The sequence below is a fragment of the Polypterus senegalus genome, chromosome 17 (assembly GCF_016835505.1).
Source record: "Polypterus senegalus isolate Bchr_013 chromosome 17, ASM1683550v1, whole genome shotgun sequence".
NCBI lineage: Eukaryota > Metazoa > Chordata > Cladistia > Polypteriformes > Polypteridae > Polypterus > Polypterus senegalus.
This window is the reverse complement of record NC_053170.1, coordinates 59,825,805-59,850,253: the sequence shown is the minus strand read 5'-3', so window position 1 is coordinate 59,850,253 and position 24,449 is coordinate 59,825,805. Positions and strand designations below refer to the sequence as shown.

Here is a 24,449-nt window from a genome sequence, read left to right as displayed (position 1 = left end):
TTAAGAGGTGGTTTTGGAGGAGAGACCGAGACTCCTTGGGGTGCGTTCAGCTCCCCTCTTCACAATGTGAGCGGCAGAGGAATAGGAATATACTGTAAGTAACAAGCTGGTTAAGCCTGCAGATCATACCAAGCCAAGAGGATTGGCTGATAATCTGGAATCTGTTGAATCATTACAGAGGGACTTGGGCAGATGACATTTCATGTCAGTAAATGTAAAGTATTACATGCAGGAAGTAAAAATGTTAGGTTTGAATACTTAATGGGTGGTTTGAAGATTGAACGTACACCTTAGATAGATGATACTTTATTAATCCCAAGGGGAAATTCACATACTCCAGCAGCAGAATACGGATAAAGAACAATATTAAATTAAAGAGTGATAACAATGAAGGTATAACAGAAAGACAATAATTCTGTATAATATTAACGTTTAACCCCCCGGGTGGAATTGAAGAGTCGCGTAGTGTGCGGGAGGAACGATCTCCTCAGTGGACTTGACACTATCAACGGCCAGGCAGTGTTTGGAAGCCATTAATAAGACTACAAGAACCTTAAGTTATACAGCACAATGTGTAGAGTACAAATCCAAGGAGGTTATGGTGAAGCTTTACAACATACTGGTGAGGCCTCTTCTGTAGTACTGTGCACATTTTTGATCTCAAGGCTACAAAAAGGACATACGGTAGTAGCACTGGGAAAAAGTCCTGCTACAGGGGATGAATTATGAGAAAAATGAAATGAAATTTTCAGTTTCAGTAAAGAAGATTAAGAGTTGACATGACTGAAGGGAAATAGTAAAGTGGATCAAGACTGTTATTTTAAAATGAGTTCATCAAGAACACGCAGAAGCAGTTGGAAACTTTTTTAAGGGTAAATTCTACACAAACATTAAGAAGTTTTTCTTCACGCAGAAAACCACAGAAACATGGAATAAGTTACCAAATAGTGTGGTAGACAGTAGGACTTTCAAAACTAGACTTGAATTAAAAGGATCGGGCCGTCAAGCTGAACTGGTCTGAGTGGCCTGTTCTCGTGTAGATTGTTCTAATGTATTATTCCTAAGAATGTGCTTGCTGAGTGTATGTAATTGTTCTCAGCATGGACTCAGTGAACTGTACCAAACAAATAAAACAATTCATGTGAGTTGGAATGAAGGCAAAACCAAGAACACACTTTCACGGCCTTGTTGAATTTTGTCTTAATATATATTTATTTACATCACGCCACGTGTGCCGTCTACTCTGCACATTGACAGCTGCTTTAAACAAAGAGACTTATTAGCTCAGCATGAACAGACCGAATGGTTAAGCTACGCCTGAGCCACATACCAAAGCAGACAGCCACACACTGCACGTCTTTTATTACTGGAGACATTCCCGCTCAGCCTCTAACCCTTGTGGGAATATGGCAATCGCCCACAACAAGTGCTCTCATCACTGTACCTTGAATATACTCTATTATTGTTTTATTGGTTTGCCTATGGTATACTTAATGTTAACTATATAGTTCATAATGGTGTTCGATAGAACTGCTTTATAGTATCCCTGAGGACAGCTACCTCAAGCAGAGAGACTTACTGGCCTCTGCACAATCAGACCTAACAGTCGAGCTTTCTCAGACTTACCTGTGCCAACCACCAAAGTAGGCGCCTGCTCACCGTGCTGTTTCTTTTGACGACATCTCTTCCCAATTCGCAATCGTCCACAGCAGGTGCACTTAACAATATACTGCGCCCCAATCAAACAGCATAAAATGAATGTTATTATAAAGCAACATTAATAAAAGTACAGGAAAAATTGATGGTAGCAAAACTAGGAAATATACGTGAAAAGAATCTTAGAGTTAGGAAATGTATTTGAAAAAGAATCCGACTAAAAGAAATAAAAAATAAATAAAGGTAATAGAAGACGAGTCTTTTAAAGTCTGGGTGCAGAGCTGCTGCAGGTTGTAGTTCAGTCTGGAGAAGTCTTGCTAACTTCCTTTGGGTTCTTTTTTCTTTTGTCGTTCCCTTCTCTGTTCTCCTCGCTTTTCTCTCTCCAGGTCTGCTCTGCCTTCCTGATTTGCCAGCGTGTACCCCAAACGTCAAGGATTACAAGAATAATCAATAAGCGTTGGACTTTCTCAGGCTGTATGCCCATTCAAATCCTAACTAACCAGGGTTTAAAAAAATGACAAAAAGTATCCGTAACAATCTGCTGTATTTTTACAATTGTAAATGAATGATATAAAAGATACAAGGTTCAAGTCAGTAAAGATACGGAATTTAAAATCCGGTTATAGCAGTCATTAAAATGTACACAAGAGTGTGTCTAAAATGGGATTTAGAATCCAGTATTTAAACAATAAGGATGGCAGCAAAAGCTACAGGTTTTCAAACGGCTGCCTCGTCCTTATTGCTGGCAGGTTAATCGGTACACACAGCTCACATTTTGACTTGCATTTGCAGTCCAAGTTTTATTATATATATTGTTTAATTCACAGTTCAATATTATAAAATGATATGATATTAAAGTCATCATATGGCTTATTTTAATACAATTTACTAATTTTTTACAATAAATATTCAAACTTTTCACGTACAGCATTGCCATATTTGTGTATAGTATTAATGTAAATACACCCAATTACAATAACATGACTTCAGTTAACAAATATTTAATTATTGAAAACACCACACAGTATACAATAAATGTTCTAGTTGTTTATAATCATTATTGCAAAGCAAAGCCATTCGATAAGGAAAGATTATTTAAAAAAAACAACACTATTTTAAGGCAATACCTTAAACAAGACAAAGTAAAACTAATCCTTTACAATTAAATAAGGCTTATTTTCTGCCTCTAAATATATAATTAAAATTACGTATCCAGTAAACACTGCATGATATACATAATGAATAAAATTACATTTTATTATCAGAATATAATAACTTTAAATGAGTAACAGTAATGAGAGTGTAGCTCGGTGTACATGAACCATCTTTCAGAAGCCTTATTAAATTAAACTTAGTGAAAGAAACCTGACAATATATTTTCTATTAGAAACAATTGTAACCTCAATGTATTTTTATATAACTCACCTCCCACTGATAAACTCGGAGTACTGTATACCGGATATGAAAGATGTTAACATTTTTCACAATTGATTTCGCTTTACACAAGGCAGTACTAATGAGGAATGGAGTGCACAGACAGCATTAGAACTTCACATTAAAAAATCTAAACTTAAATTGTGACAAAACCATTGAACAGAAGTTTTCCACACCAAATTTGAGTTTGGTGTGGTCAGGCATTAAAAACTTGCCGGCCATTACCAGTCAAAAAAATAACAACCATGGAAGGGTCTCTGGCTTCAGCTCTGACTTAGCTAATGGGTTTATTGACGGCTCCTTGAGATTTAAGAAGTTTAATTTTACTGAGTAAGTGCAAACCTTGAATCTGATGGTTCTGGATAAGGGAGAATTTGTTTTTGATCAAAAGAACAGTTTTAGAAAATGAAAAGGTCCAGGACCAGACCACTTTAGCGGAAGGATCTTTTTTTTTTTAATTTAGTCATGTTTAAACAAAAAACACATGCAACTTGCCTTCTCAGTTGCATCCAATAATTGAAAGAAAGAAAACGAAGACAAGTTTAAATCTTACACCGATAAATTGTTTGCAACATTTGAAAAAAAGAAAACAGATTTGTTTTGTTAAATCCTACTTCAATTTGATAGTACATTTTACATAAAATGCAAACATGATACATAAGAAAAAAACTCTATACCTCTGGATTTTTAAAAATTTTATGAAATTGACATAATATGGCACGGCAGATTATTTCTGAAGCGATTTGTGAAGGTTTTCAAGGCGACTATCCTTCCTGATTTACTGAAGTTAAGTTCTGCATGTAATGGATGTCTATCACCAGATGAGATGATATCCAGTTTTTTAAAACATTCTCCTCTGACACACACTTACCGAATCGCCTACATCGGCCCAAATCACTTTAGCTGCATGTTTGGTCAGCTTCTTAAGCTTACCAATAGGAATCTGCCAGGCTAATACGGTGGAGCACTTTGAAAAACTGCTAAAAACGCATTATTTTAACATGGCTTTCTCATAGCTTTATTTTAGTTTAGTCCTAATACTCTGTATATGCATTTAATTATCATTATTATTCCTGGTGGCTCCATAATCCATACTAACCCCTACTTTCTCTGTTCTTTTTCTGGTTTTCTGTGGTGGCGATCTGCACCATCACCACCCGACCAAAGCACCATGATGTCCCTACATTGATGAATTAAAGGCCAGAAGTCCACATGACTGCCATCATCAAGTTCTTCCATGTGAACCCTGCATGCAATGAGGTCTGATTGAGGTCCCTGATGTTAGGTAGAATGCCTAGGGGGCCGGGCGGTCTCGTCCGTCAGACCTTACTTTTATTCTACGTTAATTAGTGTTCCCTCATTCTATTTTCTTATTTATTTTGTCTTTTTCGGCATTATGTAAAGCACTTTGAGCTACATCACTTGTATGAAGATGTGCTATAGAAATAAATTCAGTTGTTAAGCTTTTTTAAATTTTGGTTCGTCAGACAACTAAAGCAGGCAATGAAGCTGAAAGTGATGACTGACTGAATCACACTACGGTAAAAGGACAACATGAGGTCCTTGTCCACTTTAAACAACTTGAGTTTATGGAGGAGAAATAACCACTGACTGTATTTAAAGATTTTATTTTTTGTATTTGCATCCCTGTTAAGATTGTTATCTATGGTTGTTCCTAAGTATTAATATTCAGTCACTATTTCCACCTCCTCTTCCAGAACAAAGGTAAGTGAACATGCAGATTTCTGTCTCTTAAAGTGAAATGTCATTTCTTTAGTGTTTTTGATATTCAGATTAAGATGGTTCTTAATGCACTTATTTGTCAAAACAGTCCACTTCATTTCAGTAATGGCTTTCATCCTTTCCAGATATGCATCAGCAAAGTGTCATCAGCATACTTGATAATAGAATAGCGGTCATTGTTAGGTCTCAGATATCTCGAGTTCAGAGTAAAAAGTAAAGGAGATAAGACAAATCCGTTTGAATGAACGATTTATGAAAAAGTGTCCTGTAAGTCTTGAATCCATAATGTAATAAATAGCTTAATTTTCAAAATGTTCAGTTTCTCAATCAGTATTTTAGGCTGGATGTTATTGAACACTGAAGAAACATCCAGAAATATGAAACAGACTAATCAAGAAAAGTGCATATTTGATGTAAGATAACCCGAAGAGCATATTCTACACAAAGCACGTTGGTGGTTATCTTGAAATGAATGCGCCTCTGCTATTAAAATATTTTTCAATCACTCCAAAGCATTGAGGCGAGTGTTACAGGTCTGTAACCATTCAGACTGCTTTGGCTTGGAGACCATAGGAACTGGTGTAATGAATGACTATTTCCACACCTCAGGTACAACACCACAGGTCTGGGACCAGTTAAAAAGCAGCTGCTTAAAACCGGACTTTAGGAGAAGACGTGATATGCCATCTGGTCCCACTGCCCTGCTCCCTTTCTCCACTTCAGTGAAACGTAACTCTACCCCAGCAATATTTCTGGTATTTCTGCAAAGCATGTTGTTTATTCAAAAGTTGTGCTTTATTCTCTTTAGTGATCCATAGTTTACTATTTGGGTATCCTGTATCTTCACTGTTCTCTCCTCAATGATCATAGACTCTCAGAATTTCATATATTCACTGCCTCTCAGGTTGGACAGTTTGAAGACAAAGTCAGAGAGGCGAGATTACGTTGCTCTGGACGTGTGCAGAGGAGACATGCTGGGTATACTGGGAAACGGATGCTAAGGATGGAGCTGCCAGGCAAGAGGAGAAGAGGAAGGCCTAAGAAAAGGTTTATGGATGTGGTGAGAGAGGACATGCAGGTGATGGGTGTAACAGAACAAGATGCAGAGAACAGAAAGATATGGAAGAAGATGACCCGCTATGGCAACCCTTAACGGGAGCAGCCGAAAGAAGAAGACTGACTGTGTAAGTGGCCTTATTCAGTGTTACTAAGGATGTCAGCAAATCCCATCATTTCAGGAGAAATCCTCCTATTTTGCGTTTTCTATATGACTGCTTTTTCTTGTTTCAGTTTCCATTTGTACTTGGGTAGTAAACAGGGCCATCTTAATGCATGGGCACGCTAAGCAGTTGCCTGAGGGCCCCATGCCAATCTACGTATCTTGTGTACTGTAGGTAGGGAGCCCAGTGCACTGCTTTACCCGGGGGAATATAATTCTGTTAAGACGATCCTGGTAGTAAATAAATAACGACGTGGTCAGATGCACCCTACAATAGGATATGTAGGCACCAGAGATTTTCCCATAACACTTGTCCAGTGTGTTGTCCCCTCTAATGTTACTATTCACGTACTAATGGTAGTTTGGCAATACTTATTCCAGTTAAAATAAATTGAAATCACCCAGCATGAGTTTCAAAGAGCCAGGAGATTTGGTTTCCTGTTTCAGTAACAGTTTCAATAATCATTTCAACTGCAGCTCCCACATCAGCATGCTGCAGCACATAAATTGCTGTCACAAAGACCTGATTAAATGCACAGTTGAAAAACTGGACAAAGTCAATTCAATATTCAATGTGTAGATATGACCTCTCACAGTGAGAGGAAGACGCGACTCCCAACTGCTTACCAGAAGATGAGTTTCTGTCTAGACGTACACAAACAAATCCATCAATTTCAAAGTCTGCCATCAGTCAAGCCCTAACGTTTATTTCATTTTTATATGTAATATGCTTGATCCAAAGCTTAAAATTTCTATTGCTGCCAAAGAAAACAGCCTACTTCTTGAACAGAGTGACACAGCAACAACACGAGTGACATACACATTCTTAAAAAATAAGAAGAAGTTTAAGCTCACATCAAAGAATTCTTAATATTATACACACCCTTACAAAGCAGGGATGATTTACACAGAGCTCTTGTGAGAAAAAGACACAGTTCTTAAAGTTACACCCTTTGTGTATGAGATGTTCCTTACTGGACCTCTATATGCTGTCAAACCAGTTAAGTGACTTGTCTGCCTAAATGTTTTATGGTTAATGAAATTTATAGACAACAGCAAAAGTAAAAAAACAAAGTTAAAGCCACAGATGGACATGCCAGCTCTTTGCAGTGAACCAGCTTATTGGCGGAGCTCAAAAACAGCTTTGTATTCACTACAAATAGCATTTTTAAATTTCAAAAAAATGTTCCAATATAATGACTTTTAATTGGCGCCCTTATGTTGTTCAGATTATTAAAAAGTATTCAAATGACACTTCTTTTGTGATGATGGCTCATCTTGTTTTCCATCCATCTTATTTCACACACTGTTCATATCAATGCTGGTGACTTTAATCAAGCAAGTTATTGCACTTACTCTGTAAATCATTAATTTTAATAATGAAAAAGAGCGCAGACAACATGGGAACCTATGATTTGTTTCAAAGAAGAAATCTGTGGGTATTTATAAATACCATCACTGCTTTGGATTGACTTGTGATTGATTTACACAAACAGCTTTGAAATATGGCAGTGTCCTCATGCATAAGTGGTTAAAGTGGATGTAAAACAGCAACACCACTAACAGGTTTAATGACAAAGCTTTGACATATTTCATGAAAATTATCAGCGTTAACCTGCAGTGTAAAACAAAGGATACTAAAGAGAAAGGCTGTGTTGAAACTGGATGAAGAAGGACAAATACGTTTTAAAAAAATGAAGTCTACTTTCTGTGGAACTTGGTAGACTTGCACTGTTTTTTACCATACTCAGTTTCTAGGTTTTCTTACCTTAACATACTTATAGTTTACTTACTATTTAGTGTTTTTACTAATATTTTATAGTGCCACTTAAGAATGTCAGTTTGAATGTATTGCAAGATATACATTTTTATTTTCTAAATATACATTTAACAAGATTATTCCCACTGAAATCAGAAAATGTGACACATGATATTGCGATGAAGAATGAAGTGAAAGAGGCGTAATAGATACTCACACGACTGTACGTTTTTTACACAATTGTGAATTATGATGGATGAAATTAAGCGATCTATATGGTTATTGACCCATTCATTATTTTGAATAAAAGCTAAATATGTCATTAAGAATATACAAGCCTTTTTGTCAATTCACTACTATTATTATTTAATAGTACACAACTTAGATTAAGAAAGGTTTTAGAGTGTTGTTACGCTTACTGCACTACTTGGGTGGAGTCTGAATGGTTCACGCTTATCTATACAGGTTTTCTGAAAGTATCTTTTTATTTTCTCCTCGACACAGTGGTAGGTGACTCTAAATTCAAAATGTATTAGAGAGTATGGATAGAATAGTCCCAACTTATAGTTGATTCCTTCCTTTAACATAATGTTGCCATAAAACGTTTTCTCATTCCTATAACTCGTCAATGGTAAAACTAGGCTCAGAAGAACTGATGGACTAATTGCTACGGAAGCTTAAAGAAATTTTATGCAGATCTAAAATAAAGTAGAACTTAGATGATAAAAAGCCACATTGTTATATTTTTGCCATTTTAATTTCTTTATCTTGATGCTGGAAAAAATGAAAAGCTATTTTTTTTTTTTATTAATTTGCTTTATTAGTATTAACAATAGCCTTGGTCTTTTGAATACGTGCAAAGATTTCCTTGAAAAGAGCCTTATACTCTGGAGTGCTGTGACTAAGCCTTTTGTCTACTGCTTCCACCTGCCTGCTAATTTTATCTGCGACATCACATTCTTCCTTCTCCTGGCTAATATCAGTAAGACGGAAGTCACAAACAGAGGTGTCTCGAGAGACAGGTTGTGATGTCTGAACTCCCATGTGTCTCTGACTTTTTTCATGACTGCGACATTTGGTCAGAAGCTCCTCATATTTTTCTAATAAGCCATGGTATTGTTCATCTACCTCCCTTAAAATAGACATGCCATGTTTATGAACACTGCCCGCGTGAAGCATGTAATTTGACTTGGGACATACACCAACAATAATGTTGAGTGCAGTATCACTGGAGCTTTTCCAGACTGAGCTAGATGTGTCTGGAGCTTGTTTAATTTTCTGTCTTTCACTCATCTCAGGCTGCTTGATACTGTTGGACTCTGAAATGTTATTTAAAGGCTTTAGGATGTTTTCTCTCTGCTTATTCTGTCTAACTTGTTGGAAGTTACTGTTATACTTCATTTGTTGCAGCTCCAGAAGCTCTGCTTCCAGTTCATGGATACTTGACTCATAGCCCACTGCCTGCTGGAGGCGCTGCTCCAATTCTGAATATTTGTTGAGTACTGAGGCATATTTATGCTTGGCCACTTCTTTGTGCTGGCGCTCCTGCTGGATTTGTAAGCGCAGTGAATTCACTGTCTCATTTAAGCTGCTGTTCTCCTTTTCCAGGGACTGCGTGGTCAACTTTGTCATCAATGTGTCCATAACAAAATCATGCTGGTATCTGAAAATCAAACAATGCATTATTTTTCTTTAAATAACATGAATAATTTGATATATGACACAGAAAGCATTTTGTGTTGTAACTTACATCTGTCTTGCAAATTTGCTTCATAACTTCATTACAACAGACTTAGGCATTAAGGACACATTAGAACATTAGAGATTGTAACAAATTTATTGAGAACAGGCCATTCACCCAAAAAAACAACAATCCTATTCACCTAATTTCTCCAAAATAACATCAAATTGTGTTCTTAAGGTTTCTAAAATACCAGTCTCTACCACACTAACCATGCCACAATGGTTTTTACTTGAAAAAGAAAACAAAAACAAGAAACTTTCTAACGTGTGCAAAATGTTAAAGTGTCAGCTGGGATTCACTGTAGTAATACCCTCCATGAGTTTAAAAAGGCTATCATATCGTTGCTTAAATTATGTCTACTTAAACTGAAAAGGTTCACCTCATTCAAAAATACCTCAAAAGCTCATAACTCTCAGTCTTGGTCAGCCTAGTCACTGTTCTCTGGACTTTCTATTCCTCTGCTATGTCTTTTTATGTGCATTCACATATAATAATATATAAAGATGGTTATGTCTGTCTTTCTGTCTCTCTGTCTACATGAAACAACTTGGCCCCCCATGGACCGATTTTATTAAATGCGCCACACTTATTTTTAATGGAGGTTTGTTGAGACAATTCAATTTTTCTTGAGATATTTTGAACAGATTGCATTATACAGTTTAAAATTTCAAAATCTCCCATTGAAAAGCACTGGCAAATTTGCAAGCTTCTCTTTCTTAAAACAAAGAAACATTTTGTGCAACTATGAATTAATGCACAGTTTCAGTTTAACCTTCAGAGTGGTTACACCAACTTGTATATTATAATTTTTTTCACCTCCAATAAATACTAAATACAGCAAACAAGACCTCAAAACAAGTTAATGAAAAAACAGAAGACTGCGTATGCAGGCAGGAAGAAGCTCTCACTGCTGCATGTATCTTCCTTCTTCCAGTGCTTTAATTAGTAAAAGGTAAGTTAAATAATCTTACTAACCGTAAAAGTATAAAATGCAGGCAAGGAAAACAAAGGGTTATCTACAAGCTGTTGTGCACAGAGCAAATAAACATTTAATCAATACTATTTACCTTACACTAAACCAAGCTCACAGCACTATTACGTATAAATTATAATGATTCAGTATTTATAATTTACTAGGGTGGACAGACATCCAGGAGACAGGGACAGTCCTTATTTTCAGGATACATGTCCAGATAAATAACTGAAGAATATCAAAATATTCCTGCATTAACAGGCTGCCCATCTGTGTAGTCAAAACTCAATGGGGAAAGCTTAATTAAGAACTTGTGTTAAATTTGAACAGCATTGCCAAGATGACCAAAAAGCAGACAATGCTGTCATTGTTTTGTTTCCACTTAAAGCACTGTGTGGAATCATACATGTTCATTCATGAAAGTGTCTTTTTTAAATTTTGCCACTGCCCTGAACCCAGAGTGTTGATGATAAGATAAAGCAGCCATTAAACAAATAGGAATGGGCTTGTGTCCTAATTTGGGACTCTGAAAATGAGGTCATCCTATAATTTACCATCAGATGAGGTCATCCTATAATTTACCATCAGATGAGGTCATCCTATAATTTACCACAAGCACCCAATATCCATAATGGTCTGTCACTCTAATAAGGTTTACCTTTCACTAGTGATTTTTCCTAAGATTTGTCGTAACTATCATGTGACAATTTAGCTGATTCTATATGATCTGCCATTCTGCCTACTTTGGCATCATCTGCCAACTTTACCAGCTTATTGATCACATTCTTGCCCAGATTGTTTTATTTATTTATTTATTTATATGTGGGGGTTGGGATTGACAAGGTCCACCTATCCTCCCCTGCTTATTTGCTATATATTGCCTTGGGTTCCTGTAAGTCTAATCATTTTCCTCTGATGATGATTTCTGGTGGGAATCAAAAGCTTAGGAATAAAAAACTATTTTAAGATACGTGATTCATTTGCTCCTTTTGTGGATTTCCAGCTATAAATATGAAAACCATATCACTGATATATATTGCGACATGTGAGTCCCTGTCTTGCACCCCAAAACACGAGACTGAGTCTCGGTACTTTAGGAAATCAGCTTTTAGTCAGCTCAAAACAGGAACGGAAACAGCATGGTTATTTATTGTAGCGGGATCTACCACTCTCCAATACATAGACATAGCAATCAGGCAGGGTTGTGGCCAGTCATGTTCACGTTTGCCCCGATCTGACACTGCTGTTTTCAAATAAGGACGTACTATAACAGAGGTGAACTCAGATGAGGCTGAGGGTTCTACATTGGAGAAAGAGAACAGAAGACCTCCCCACAAAAAATGTCCAATCACACATAAGAACAACACAGCTGCACCATTCATAAAGGCGAAAGATGGCACCATTTGGATGCAGCAATGGGTTTGGCGTAATACTGTCAGTCAGTCTGCCCCACACTTGTCCTTCAAAGAAAAAGTACAGCTTACAGAGCTCGCCAAGGTATCGTGCAAAGCCCAGTCTGTTATGTTTTTTGTGATGGTCTTTATTTAAAAACAATTATATGTTGCTTATATAAAAGCCAGATCAAATGTTATTTACCTTGATTTATTTACTTACCTTCCTACAGTATAAAGTCACAAGTAAACTACAGCTTCCTTTGTCTGATCGACACTGGCATGCTGACAAAGTACATGTGTACTGAAGTGACTTTAGCTCTAGGTGGAAGCTCCTGTCATACCCTACTCAACTGTGTTTGATCTTATTCAGGAAAAGATCCCAGTCGCCCCAAGGGAGAAAGAATTTCCAAGACTACGTTCATAAAGCTTATGAAACTGTTTCTGGACAAAGGCAGAACCGTAACAACAGTTGTGGGAGCTTCCACCTGCAGCTAAAGTCAATTCTGTTTGTAAGAGCCATTTTCTAGTTACACAAGATTTATAAATATTTTACTAGATGACAATGCATAATCTATGGGAGGTTCCTATAACTCCCATAAGTTGAGCAAAATTGGTATATTCTAGCAATTTCAATCTGCTTTGACTAAACCTTATTCTTCAGTTAGTGACCAGCCTTGCCATGTGTAAGGTGTAGAGGGCATATGGTTTTAAACTGTGCCTACGGGTTTTTTGAGTGTGTGAAGTGACTTGTAAGAAAACGTGCTTATTTAAGCAGTGCCGTACACTTAAGGCGTACAGAAGAAGAAATTAAGAACTTTTAAGTATAGAATTAACTAAAGTTTCTCAAGAAAAGCTAAGTTTAGAGAAGATACATTTTTCCTTTATTATTGCCTTTTATTCTACGTGCGTAACTACTTTTCTCTTTATTCTTGTGTGGATTATTTGCTTTTAATTTTCACTAAATATTTTTAAAATGAACTTTTGGACTGAGAGATTTCTTTTGGCACACGTTTTACCCGTTATACTTCGGCGGCTACACTGTTAGCCTTCTTAACGGCTTATGTAAGAGGATAGTAACGAGTCCATTTTGACTCCAAAATCTTTCTCTTAAGGTGTGCTTTTAATTTTAAGACTCCCCCATTGTCTATTCAACCCTAACATTCTTGTTTCCTACATGTAATGCTTTACATTTACTCACATTAAATTGTATCTGCCACAATTGCTGTCCTAATGCTTTCCAGACCAATCCAGATGTTCTTGCCAAGATGTGGCTCATCCAACAGAAGAAGACTTCCATTTAAATTCTGTTTGATATAAATAGCAACTCCTACTCCTTTCATGTTATGTCTATCCTTCCTAAAAATGCATAACCATCTATGTTATATTCATCACTATCTTTGTTATTTAGCCATGTTTCGGTTATTGCTATCGGTATTGTTAATGTTATGAGTCAGCTTTTTTGGAATTCGGAAAATATCAATATGGCATATTTGCACATCATTATTCTGTTTTGCATGCAGTGCACCTCCATTCTCATTCAGTATATTGCATACTGTACATATTGTATACTATACTGTATGCCATTATCATTTTGCCACCACTGATATCTCATTTGGGCAATACAACCACTACTGGCTTCTCTCATCAAACAACTACAATGGAACAGGAAGACACAAAAGACTCCTCCTATTCATTTCAATCTATTCCTTCTCCAGCAGCAGTTTGCTAGAATAAGATACAAATATAAATGAATGTAGTGTTATACTTACACAAACTACATTGCTCAAAAAATTAAGGGAACACTTAAATCACAAACCGGATCTTGATGAACAAAATACTCAAGTGAAAACCCTTTGCTGAGTAATACTGTGTAATTCACTGAGAAAAAATGATGTAACAATGGTCAATGGAAACCAAAATAACCAACACATTGAGGACTGGATTCGTCATTATATCGAAAGTTTAAATCTAAAATTCAAATCACAGGCTTATCCAAATTATGTGAATTTCATTAAATCAACTCATAATGTGACCCAGTAGTGTGTATCCCCCCTATGTGCCTGTTTCACTCCTGACAACATCTAGACATGTTCCTGGATGAGACGGCAAATGGTGTCCTGGGACATCTCCTGGATAACAACAACAACAACATTTATTTATATAGCGCATTTTATACAAATAATGTAGCTCAAAGTGCTTAAGGGCATCAGTGAGCTCTACGGCAGTCTGTGGCACTACTTGCAGTGTCAGATGCACCAATGCATAACTTTCCAGAGGTTCTCAATTGGATTCATAGGAATGTGCAGGCCAGTTAATGGCGTCAATGCCTTTGTCATCCAGGAACTGCCTGCACATTCTAGCCATATGAGATCGGGCACTATCCTTCACCAAAAGGAACCCAGTGCCCACTGCACCAGTGTAAGGTCTGACAATGGCTCTGAGGATTTCATTCCAACATCAATGGCACGTATGGATGTGCCATCCTAGAGGAGCTAGATTACCTGTGCAACCTGAATCGGCTGCAGTAACTGCCTTATAATACCAGTAGTGACAAGGACAGTAGCAAAATGCAAAACTAGAGAAGAATCAGTCACAAAGAATAAGACGACAGCAATTGTCTGTGGCCAACACCAGTACCCTTTTGGGGGGTTGTCTTGCTCCCCATGCACCTGTTCTCACTTTCATTTGAACCAAAGCAAGGGACGTTCATTCACAATCACTTATGCTTCCTAACTGGACAGATTGGTATCCCTGAAGCTTACCTGACTTAATGTGACTGTGATGATTAAGTGCTCGCTTAATGTTTTGAGCAGCATAGTTACAGGAAGCCAAGAAACAGTTGTTTTATTGAGTTTATAATGAAGGGAAAATGTCTCTTTAGAGTATGTTTAATTAATTATTATTAACTAACTGAGTTACTGTGTTCACAATAACTTCAGTTTAATAGCATTAGTTATTATTTTGGGAAAAAATGGACAATAATTATGGGACTAAGGAATGACATTTTTTTCACCTTAGTAAAGCTAACAGTGAGTAGAACTCAAATTATGAGAAATGCCTTATGAGTGTTTTTTTGTGAATGCATTGTGCTTATAAAGACCACACTAGTTTTGTTTAACACTAGAATGCCTAAAACCTACGAAAAAACCCATAATCCCAGGCCACCTTCAATTCCTTTGCACCTCTCCATTCGCATCATTTGTTTTGTATACGTGTCGATCAGCACAAGCAGCAAGCACTTGGAGTTGTGTAGAGTAAATAATATATTGTTATTTGGAATACATACTTTTCATTTGTGTGTTCCATGTCTACAACGATCTGGGTAAAAGTAGGATGAAACGAAATGGGAGGCAGGAAATGCTGAACACATACCTAAAGCAGAAACTTTCTCCATGTTATACAAATAATAATGTGAAGTGTATAATTTGTCAAGATTTTAGTGCAAATATCAAATAAACACGTGAGCTTTGATTGAAGAATATTACCAAAGTAAAAAAAAAAAATCATTCAATTTACATGTTGCTGTCAATGAGTTACAAACCCAAGCTCAAATGTCAATCAACAAAAAGCTAATATGTATTCCTGGATGGTGCAGAGGTATGAGCTGCGGCCTTATAACTGAAAGGTTTCAGGTTCGAGTCCCGGTACTCCTTGTTTTGAGTAGTGAGATGCTATTATTTTTATTACTATAAAAACATACATTTGATTTGAGTCTGTAACACCCGATGTAAATTTTGGCTATTTGTAAAAGTTAGCGCTATTTTTTTATTAATCAGTTTTATTCTCTCAGTGACATTCACGTGGTACAACAAACTTGCCTCTACCTCTCTTGAGTTGGTGCTGTTTATCTCCATTCTTTTCACAAGAACAGTGATGACCACAGTTGGTACTGTGATTGATGCCTGCTCATAACTATCAGACTGGACAAAGGCAGAATTGTAACCACAGATAGCTTCTTAACAGCACTTTTGCTGGCTAATAGACTACTGCACTGCAACGCAACTCTGCTTGGCACCATAAAGTAAAATTGGACTTACACCTGTAGCTAAAGTCACTTTAGTATGCAAGAAATTCGCCACGCTAATGTTTAGATCTGGCAGTATCATGCTGATGGTGTATGCGCCCAAAAAGAAGAAGCCTTTGAGATTGAAAACCTCAAACTTAGCAACTGAGACATCTGAGAAAGTGACTAGAACAACTGAAGCCCAAAGTTTTAATACACACATGAGCAAAAGACTGAAAGAAGATAGAGTGATCACTGATTCAAATGGCTATATTGTGGAAGACTGGAGTGTGAGCTTGCCAAATAAGACAAGTGTCCAAGTGTCCTTAAATATAATGCCAAATTCCAGAATCATATGTGACAAGTGCAGACCAAGGCAAGGAATTTGAAATTTTACATTGAGAGGGATTAGGGAGAAAGCAGAAAGGGAAAAGGCAGAAACAAATGTAAATTCAAAAGTAGCAATGACTGTGGGCTAGCAAGATGAGCAATTCAACTACTGATCAGACAGAGGATGTACACTGAAAGGCATAATACTAAATCTGGGATTGGAGCGCTCAAATGAGAGTTTCTGGCATTCCAAAGAACAATCCAATGACAATGTTTCATTTAAAAATCAGTATAATAAAAGATAATGCAATAAAATAATGTATTGTGGCTTATCTAGTTCAGTAGACTCTACAACAAGACTACCTGCCAATGATAACATTAATTAGAGGAGATTCAATACAGAATTAAAAAATATATATATATTTGTCTTAGTTTAAATCTACTGTTTTCAAATTAAAAAGGGAACAATTACTTATGGGCGGCACGGTGGTGCAGTGGTAGCGCTGCTGCCTCGGAGTTAGGAGACCCAGGTTCGCTTTCCGGGTCCTCCCTGCGTGGAGTTTGCATGTTCTCCCTGTGTCTGCGTGGGTTTCCTCCGGGCGCTCCGGTTTCCTCCCACAGTCCAAAGACATGCCGGTTAGGTGGAGTAGCGATTCTAAATTGGCCCTAGTGTCTGCTTGGTGTGTGTTGTGGAATGGAATTTAAAATCTATTGCTAGCTCCTGTATGAAAATCTGCATGTTCTCTGTGTGGCTAGGTATTATTATTATTAACAGAAGTGTACTTCCAGCTGTGGAATGCAGTTTTTGACTATTCCCAGCTGCTTCAGCAGTGTATGACAAGTTTTCTGATAAGCTTCATTACTAGAATGTATGCTTTCCGTTGTAATCAACAAATTTTGTAAAGAATGTGTTGTGGCCTTGGAGTGAAACTGATTTATTTTTTTCTAACCATTCTCTTTGAAGATTTTGTTATAAATGCAGCTGAACCCCCCTTTGTCGGGGGCCTTCCTTGCATTTTCTCTCTGTAAGGAAAAGCCGCTCTGCTCACCAAGAAGTCAGAAATAAAAGATTCTGCTTATTAGAATTGGTGTCTGCCTGCTATTTGTTTGAACCTTCGTCCACAGTGTCCTGAGGTGGGTTGGCACCCTGCCCGGGATTGGTTCCTGCCTTGTGCCCTGTGTTGGCTGGGATTGGCTCCCGTGACCCTGTGTTCAGATTCAGCAGGTTGGAAAATAGATGGATGGATAATTACTTATATTTTAAGTATAGAAAATTACTTCTTCATTTGGGAATTGACTCACTCAGATTCAACCCCTTGTCCTGAATGTTCTACTTGTCATGAGGCAATACATGCTCCTAAAATGAATTGGTTCAAATTTAACCTTTTCTCCTTAAACAGCCTTTGTCAGTAGTTCTTTCTTATACTATCCATCCCAGTGAGAATTACGTATATATTTAAGTACCATTGCACGCATGTTTCTAACTACCACTGCATTTTAACAGCTTAATGGAATTTTTTCACCCTAGTCTGGTGTCTTGTTTCTGTCTCTCTCTTTAGTTTACTCACCATTATTAAAAAGTATATTGTTTCCTGCTTTAATTGTATCAGCAGCACCAGGTTTCCCCTTTTCTTTCCTGTTTAAATATTGTTCCAAGGTCAATTCTTTCATGTTGTTCTTACATAATTTAGTTTGTTTATTGAAATACTGTAAATAGCATATGTGGTCTAGTGTATAAAGCCTTTAAACCAGAAGGGTGCCAGTTCAATATCCATACTAGACATTCTTTGTGATGATACCCAAGTAACTTAACTCATCTGTGCCTGAACAGTAATGTATGTAAACAATTATAACCCACCAAAGAACTTCTAAATCCTTGAAATCCCAGATTCATGTAATCAACTACCAGGAGTGATTAAGATTTATTTTTTGAAGATTAGGAAAATGAGTATCAAACCCCTAAATGAAATATTCACATTTTTAAAGTCCCAGAAAGTAAACCATCACACATATAGGATTAAAGAATATAAAACAGGTGTATTTATACAAAAAGAAAACATATACATAATCGGAGATGCAGTGTCTTTTCAAATGTTTGTACTAATATCAAAATTAATTCAGGATTCAAATTTCCCACTCGGTAGCAATCATAAAGGGGCAGGCTAAACCTTTCAGTACATTATTTCCCTTGTCTACACATGGATACATTCTCTTTAAAATAACATTTTCTTGTCCTAAAATTTACAATAATAAAATACCATTGGACAATATTACTGCATCTTCAACTAGTAGGTTGTCTCAAATACAAAATAAAAATAGAAAAAATGACCCTCAAAATAGTATGCATTATGATAAACAAATCATGGATATTAATTACTCCCAAGATATGCACTGTTCAGTCCTAAGGGAAATTACAAGGGGGTAAATCCAAAAGTAAAGGCAATTTCAAAATTACACGGTAACTGCAATATAATATATGACACAATATAACAAGTTTGTGATGGCTTATGAGTAGTTTGAACATGCACAGCGTTCTGTTGTTAATTCAGCTGAAGCAAAGGTGAAATAAATATGGACGTTCCTCTGTGAAATTGCACCACTGTTGAAAAACGCACCGTAGTGAGATTTCTTTGGGCAGAGGGACTGAAACCTGCTCAAGTTCACTGGAGTGAAAAATAGCGTGACTCAATGAAAAGTTTATGAATGGGTAGAAAGGTTTATAACAGAAGAAGTAGTAACCAATGAAGCTTGATCTGGCCGAACATTAAGAATTGTACACACAAGCCTACACTGACATGGCAAATGCCTTCAACAGAGAAGACAGACAGATTATTGTCCACTGTTGCTGCATATTTTGTATCAGCTATGATGACTTGGTGTAATGTAAAGTTTGCGCAAGATGGGCACCAAACAGCTTACTGATTTGCACAAGCAAACATTCCTGGTCAGACATGGCTTAATTGTATTATACAGAGAAAGGTATGAGAAATAATGAAATTACACTTTGTGGAGTATAGTTTAACATCTCCAACATGTCCACAACCAGGCAGTGATTTTAAAAACTGCATTCTCAGACTACTAAGTATAACACTACCAATTCCAGGTGCAGCCTTGTCTGGCCTTCTGTAACATACCAAGCTACAGGCCCATTATAGAAATCTGTCTTCTGTAAACTGATTACAGTCCATGATATTTTTTTTCTCCTCCTCCTAGTCTGGAAATACAATCACATGCTTTTGGCAACACACCTTTAGTAGATCATTCCTGACAATAAAATCTTATTTACAAACAGAAATGTAAACTGTACAAATATTCATAAAGTGCACCACCACAAAATGCATCAAAAAGTCTTGATAAAGTTAGTGTTTCCATCCCCTTTGTGTGAAATGCATACTCTGTGTAGCAAAGCAAACTTGTTCAAACAGTATAGTTTTCATTTTTAATTTGAATAGTGCATTTACACGTAAGATATAACAAAAAAGAATAAAATCAGAGTTATTGGAATATAAGCTAACAGATACTGAAGCAGATAATTATAGTCATTCTGAGCAAATGAAAAAATCAATAAAGAACACAAAAAAAATCTTACAATTAAAATTCACAATTTTATGCTAAGGGAATTTTTTTTGCAAATGTTAAAAATGTGCTTTTCCACATTAGGCAGAAATCATTACTACAGTATGGTGTAGCAAATCAGTAATTGTTAATATATTACATAACATGTTTTACAAAGACAATGTTAGCTGTACCTAAAAGATGAGATTTCCTTCAGGCAGGGAAAGGTATGGATGGTCTTGCGTCGTTCCCTTCTTTTTCTCCTAATATTGGCCAAACTGTGCAGTCTCTCCATTTGAGTCTGTAGTACATCTACCTGAGACAGCATAGTCTCAATTGAACCTGTAAGACTGGGATATGAAAAACAAGATACAGTACTGTCACAAAAAATGAACACTGAGCAATTTAGTCTGTCTTAAAACTATTTGTGATTCCCACCCTGCAAATGTTACATTAAAACTAATCAAATAAACTTATACCGTATTGCAAGTTTACCAATCTGTTAGATCATAATCCTCATTCTTAGCTGAGGTTAATGATCTTTCCCCTTTAGTACAAAAATATTGTTCATGGATGACTTGAATTTTCACATAAATGTGAAAAATATTCAAAACTATGACCAAACAATATTCATAAAAAATATTGTTTTCTATTTATTAAATCTATTAATTTTCCTATTATTCTATTTTTTAATTGCAATTTTACATGCAAAGTAGAGAGAAAAACGTACATATTAATGGCAACTCCAAGCCATCCATATTCAACACTGGAGGTTACACCTTTCTCTAAACACACACTTCAATGCCACGCTAAGCACAACATAGATGTAAGGTAGGGGTGCCTCGATGCATCATGTGGAAGACTTCTGTCCCAGCCAATGAAGATTTGCAGCATTGTGATTGCATATATATATATATATATATATAATGTTATTTAGCATAGCCCATTATATAGTTTCTTCAGGATGGCAACTAGGAGGCATGTTCACATATAAACATTTACAAGAAGACTGTGATTTCTAAAAATAAATTGCACAAATGTGCATAAGCAAGCGTTTATAAATCAGATTTTGTTTTGAGCTGATGAAGCAACTAAAACAGGCCGCACCCTCACATACAGGTTCATCTTGATTACCTACAATACACAAATTTTCACGCTTGAATATACAGAGTTTTATAAACAAGAGCCCCTGATCTGGATTTGGCTTATTTTTGATGCCGAGCTCCCTTTTTGAAAATTCTGTGCTACAGCTATTGCTCCACACTCCCGGCGGCTCTAGGGAGCCACTTGAACCCGCTACTGCTGATAATGTACCCGAGGGATGAGCCAGTGGATGAGGACACAACACACAAACATAGCAAGGGATAAGTAAAGCAATCAAAACCAAACAGTGTCCAAAACAGTACAGTGTTCAAATGTCCATAAATAAGTAATCCAATAAAAATGAGGTAAAAAAAAAAGAAACACACAGGGCACACCAGGGAGCTCAAGGCTGCCATTAAATTATTTATTTATTTAAAAATAGCCCAGTAATTTCCCAGCCATGGACCTGCCATTCCACAGATGGGCTCTGAGGATGAGGCACAGAGTGGGTAGTTGCAAAGGCAATTCTGATGCTGGGAAGCTTGCTTTTCCAGAAGTTGTGTAAATATTTGTTTAAGTCATTTTCTTACATTTTGTTAATTTTTGGAATGTTACTAATGTGTCAGTTAAATATCTCTTAAGTTTTAATTGCATGTGTTTATTTAAAAAGGGAGGAGGTTTTCTGCTTACAGGACAGAGTTTCAAACTATCAAGGATTTTAGGGAAACATGAAGATTGAATGAAACAGTCAAATATAATTTTGCAATCACCAAACTCAATAAAATATATGAGAGTAAATCAGAAAGTAAATGCCATTTGAAAATCACACTGTGACCACAAGAGATATAAGCTGATGCAATGTTACAACACACGCGTGATGTCTTATGGGCACTTTGAACATGCACAGTGCAGTGCTCTGCCATTTGTCTAATTGAAGCCAAAGTCAAATGAACATGGACGTTCCGCTCTGGTATTGCACTACTGTTGAGCAATATCCCATACTGTAGTGACATTTCTTTGGCCAGAGGCAGTCAAACCTGCTGAAATTCAGTCTTCTCTGATGAAGACATTCACCTTATCAATGTGTGCTTGTGTGTGTGATGCTAGTGGTCAGCCAAATCAAGTTTCGTTACTTACATTTTTTCCTTCTCCTTTAAGCCTATCTACCCCTTCATAAACATTTTACAGGAGTTGTGCTGTTTTAACTTCCATACTGATCCAACATCCTGCAGGGAATTTCAGCAGGTTTCACTCTCTGTCCACGGAAATCTCAGTATCTCAAACAGAAACAGTAAAGAGTCCTAATATTTTTATTGTTTTTAGTGTTTCCCACACCTTTTGTATACTGTGTGAAGGACAGCCGGGTCCCATGCCCGGTAGGGACGCCTCTATTGCTTATGCTCCGGGGGAGCCGCCATGGGAAGTCCAATACCTCCCCCGGGACGCTTGGTGGCAGCCTCCCTGGCCGTCAGTGACTCCCCAATCACCCGCAGGGCTCCATGGGAGATGGAGTCCTCCACAGCTTGGTTGGGGCCCGGCGTGGCCGCTAGGGGGAGCTGCCTGCTTCCCACAGCCCGGCTGGACGAGCTTTCAGCCCCACCCGAGGTGCAATCGGGTCGGGCGCTATATAGCGCCTTTCACATCTGCTTTTTCCCTAGTAGCCATTTATAAGCTGAGAAAAGCTGTCAAACCAGTTATGTGAGTCCTCTGTTTGGGCTTGTGGAGCTAATGAAATTTATACAAGCAGAATAATTGACTCTTTTCAGTGAATGAAGGCTATTTTGCTCAGTTTATGTGCAAAAGCCTAACTTGTTGACACCACCGCTTTTATTCAGGACAAATACCTTTTTAAATTGCAATATAATTTTCCAATATTAGGATATATGAATATTGGTGCCCTTATTTTGTTTATGTTATTAAAATGTGATCAAATGCTGCTTCTTCTGTGATGGTCACTAATCTCATTTTCTATCCTCTCTGCTTTTTTCTTCAGAATCTGCTGATGTGTGAGGATAGTGTCAGTCTTCATGACAAGTAGAATATTTGCAAATCTAAATGGCCTAGTCAAGTCTCAAGTCTATTAATAAACAGAAACTCTTTCTCTCAGCAACCAACATACAGATACAACCATGGAAAATCTGTGGTGTGACCTCTGTGCAGAGTATTTCACATGCAAACTACTGTAGGATGCATTATTTGTTAGTGATGAGATTAACTGAATCAATCTCTTACTGTACACATTTAAACTAATTTAATAGAGAATTTTAAAGCTACTAAGTCATTTTAGAAAAACATTCTGTAGTGTAGGTTCTGACTATTTTGAGTTTATACAGTGCCTTCATACAGTTTTCAGAAAAAAAATTGAAAAAACATTTATTAATATGCAGTCTTATGCTAAAATCATTTAAATTTACTTTTCCCTCAACAACAACATTCAATACCCCAGTATGATAAAGTGAAAACAGAACTTAAGAATTTTTACACTGTTAACAACAAAAAAGCAAAATATCACATTGACACAAATATTCAGACCCTATTCTATGATACATTATCATGTTCCTACACCTTGTTTAGAGTGCAGCTTTGGTCAAATCAGTTGATTGCAAATGATTAAGAAAGGTGCACACCTGTCTATATAAGGTCCCCTAGCTGACAATAAAAAAAAAACAAGTCATGAAGTCAAAAGGAGTTACCTTCAGAATTCAGAGACTGGACTATGCTGAAGCACAAATCTGGGGAAGGCTGCAAAACATTTCTGTATCACTTAAGTTTCTCAAGATGACAGGCCTCTATAATCCATGAATGGAAGAAATATGAAACAAACTCTTCCTATAACTGGCTGTCCAGGCAAACTGAGCAATTAGGGGAGAAGGGCCTTGGTAAGAGAACCTGTGTGTAAATCGGAGAAACGTCCAGAAGAACATCCACCACTGCAAACACTCTACTAAACTGGGTTTACGGCAGAGTGGCTGGTGTGAGATATGGCCGGCAGTTTATCCTGGCCAACACCCCTACACCGCTAGATGGAGTCCTCCCTGCAACATGAAGGGGCCCCAAATTCTAGCAGGGCATCGTGGACAATGGAGTTCGGCTTCACAGCCCTGCTGGATACCGTGGGGGCCACCAGGGGATGCTGCAGGGTGACATGAACATTGTTTCTATTATAGCCCAGAAGTACTTACAAATCACGGGATGGAAGAACTAAAGTACTTCCGGGCTGAAGAAAAAGGAGAGCTTCCATCTGACCTGGAAGTGCTATGAAATCACTTGGACTGAGGGACAGAAGCACTTCCGGGTTGAGGAATATAAAAGGACTCTGGGAAACCCCAGCAGATTGAGCCGGAGTTGGGAGAAAGTGTGACAGAGCTGCTGGGTGGAGAGGAGTATTATTATTGTATCATTGATTATCGTTATTTGTAGTGTTTATTGAGTATAGTGGAGGTGCTTTGTGCACATTATTAGAAATATTAAATTCATTTCTTTATTTTACCAGGTGTCTGGACGTGTTGTCTGTGGATTTCACGGAGCGACAGCGACCCCTGCTGTCACACTGGAC

General features: G+C 37.2%; 1 protein-coding gene across 1 annotated transcript in view; it reads right to left on the bottom strand.

The window, feature by feature from the left end:
• Positions 1-8,585: 8,585 nt before the first annotated feature.
• cdr2l (cerebellar degeneration-related protein 2-like) overlaps positions 8,586-24,449 on the bottom strand; it is a 57,985-nt gene continuing 42,121 nt past the window's right edge. Inside the window, exons 5-7 of the mRNA XM_039739988.1 lie at positions 21,104-21,106; positions 20,005-20,160; positions 8,586-9,474 (exon numbers count right to left, since the gene is read on the bottom strand). Coding sequence (XP_039595922.1) covers positions 8,619-9,474; positions 20,005-20,160; positions 21,104-21,106 — 1,015 coding nt within the window. The 3' untranslated portion in view covers positions 8,586-8,618. The remainder of the gene's footprint in view (positions 9,475-20,004; positions 20,161-21,103; positions 21,107-24,449) is intronic.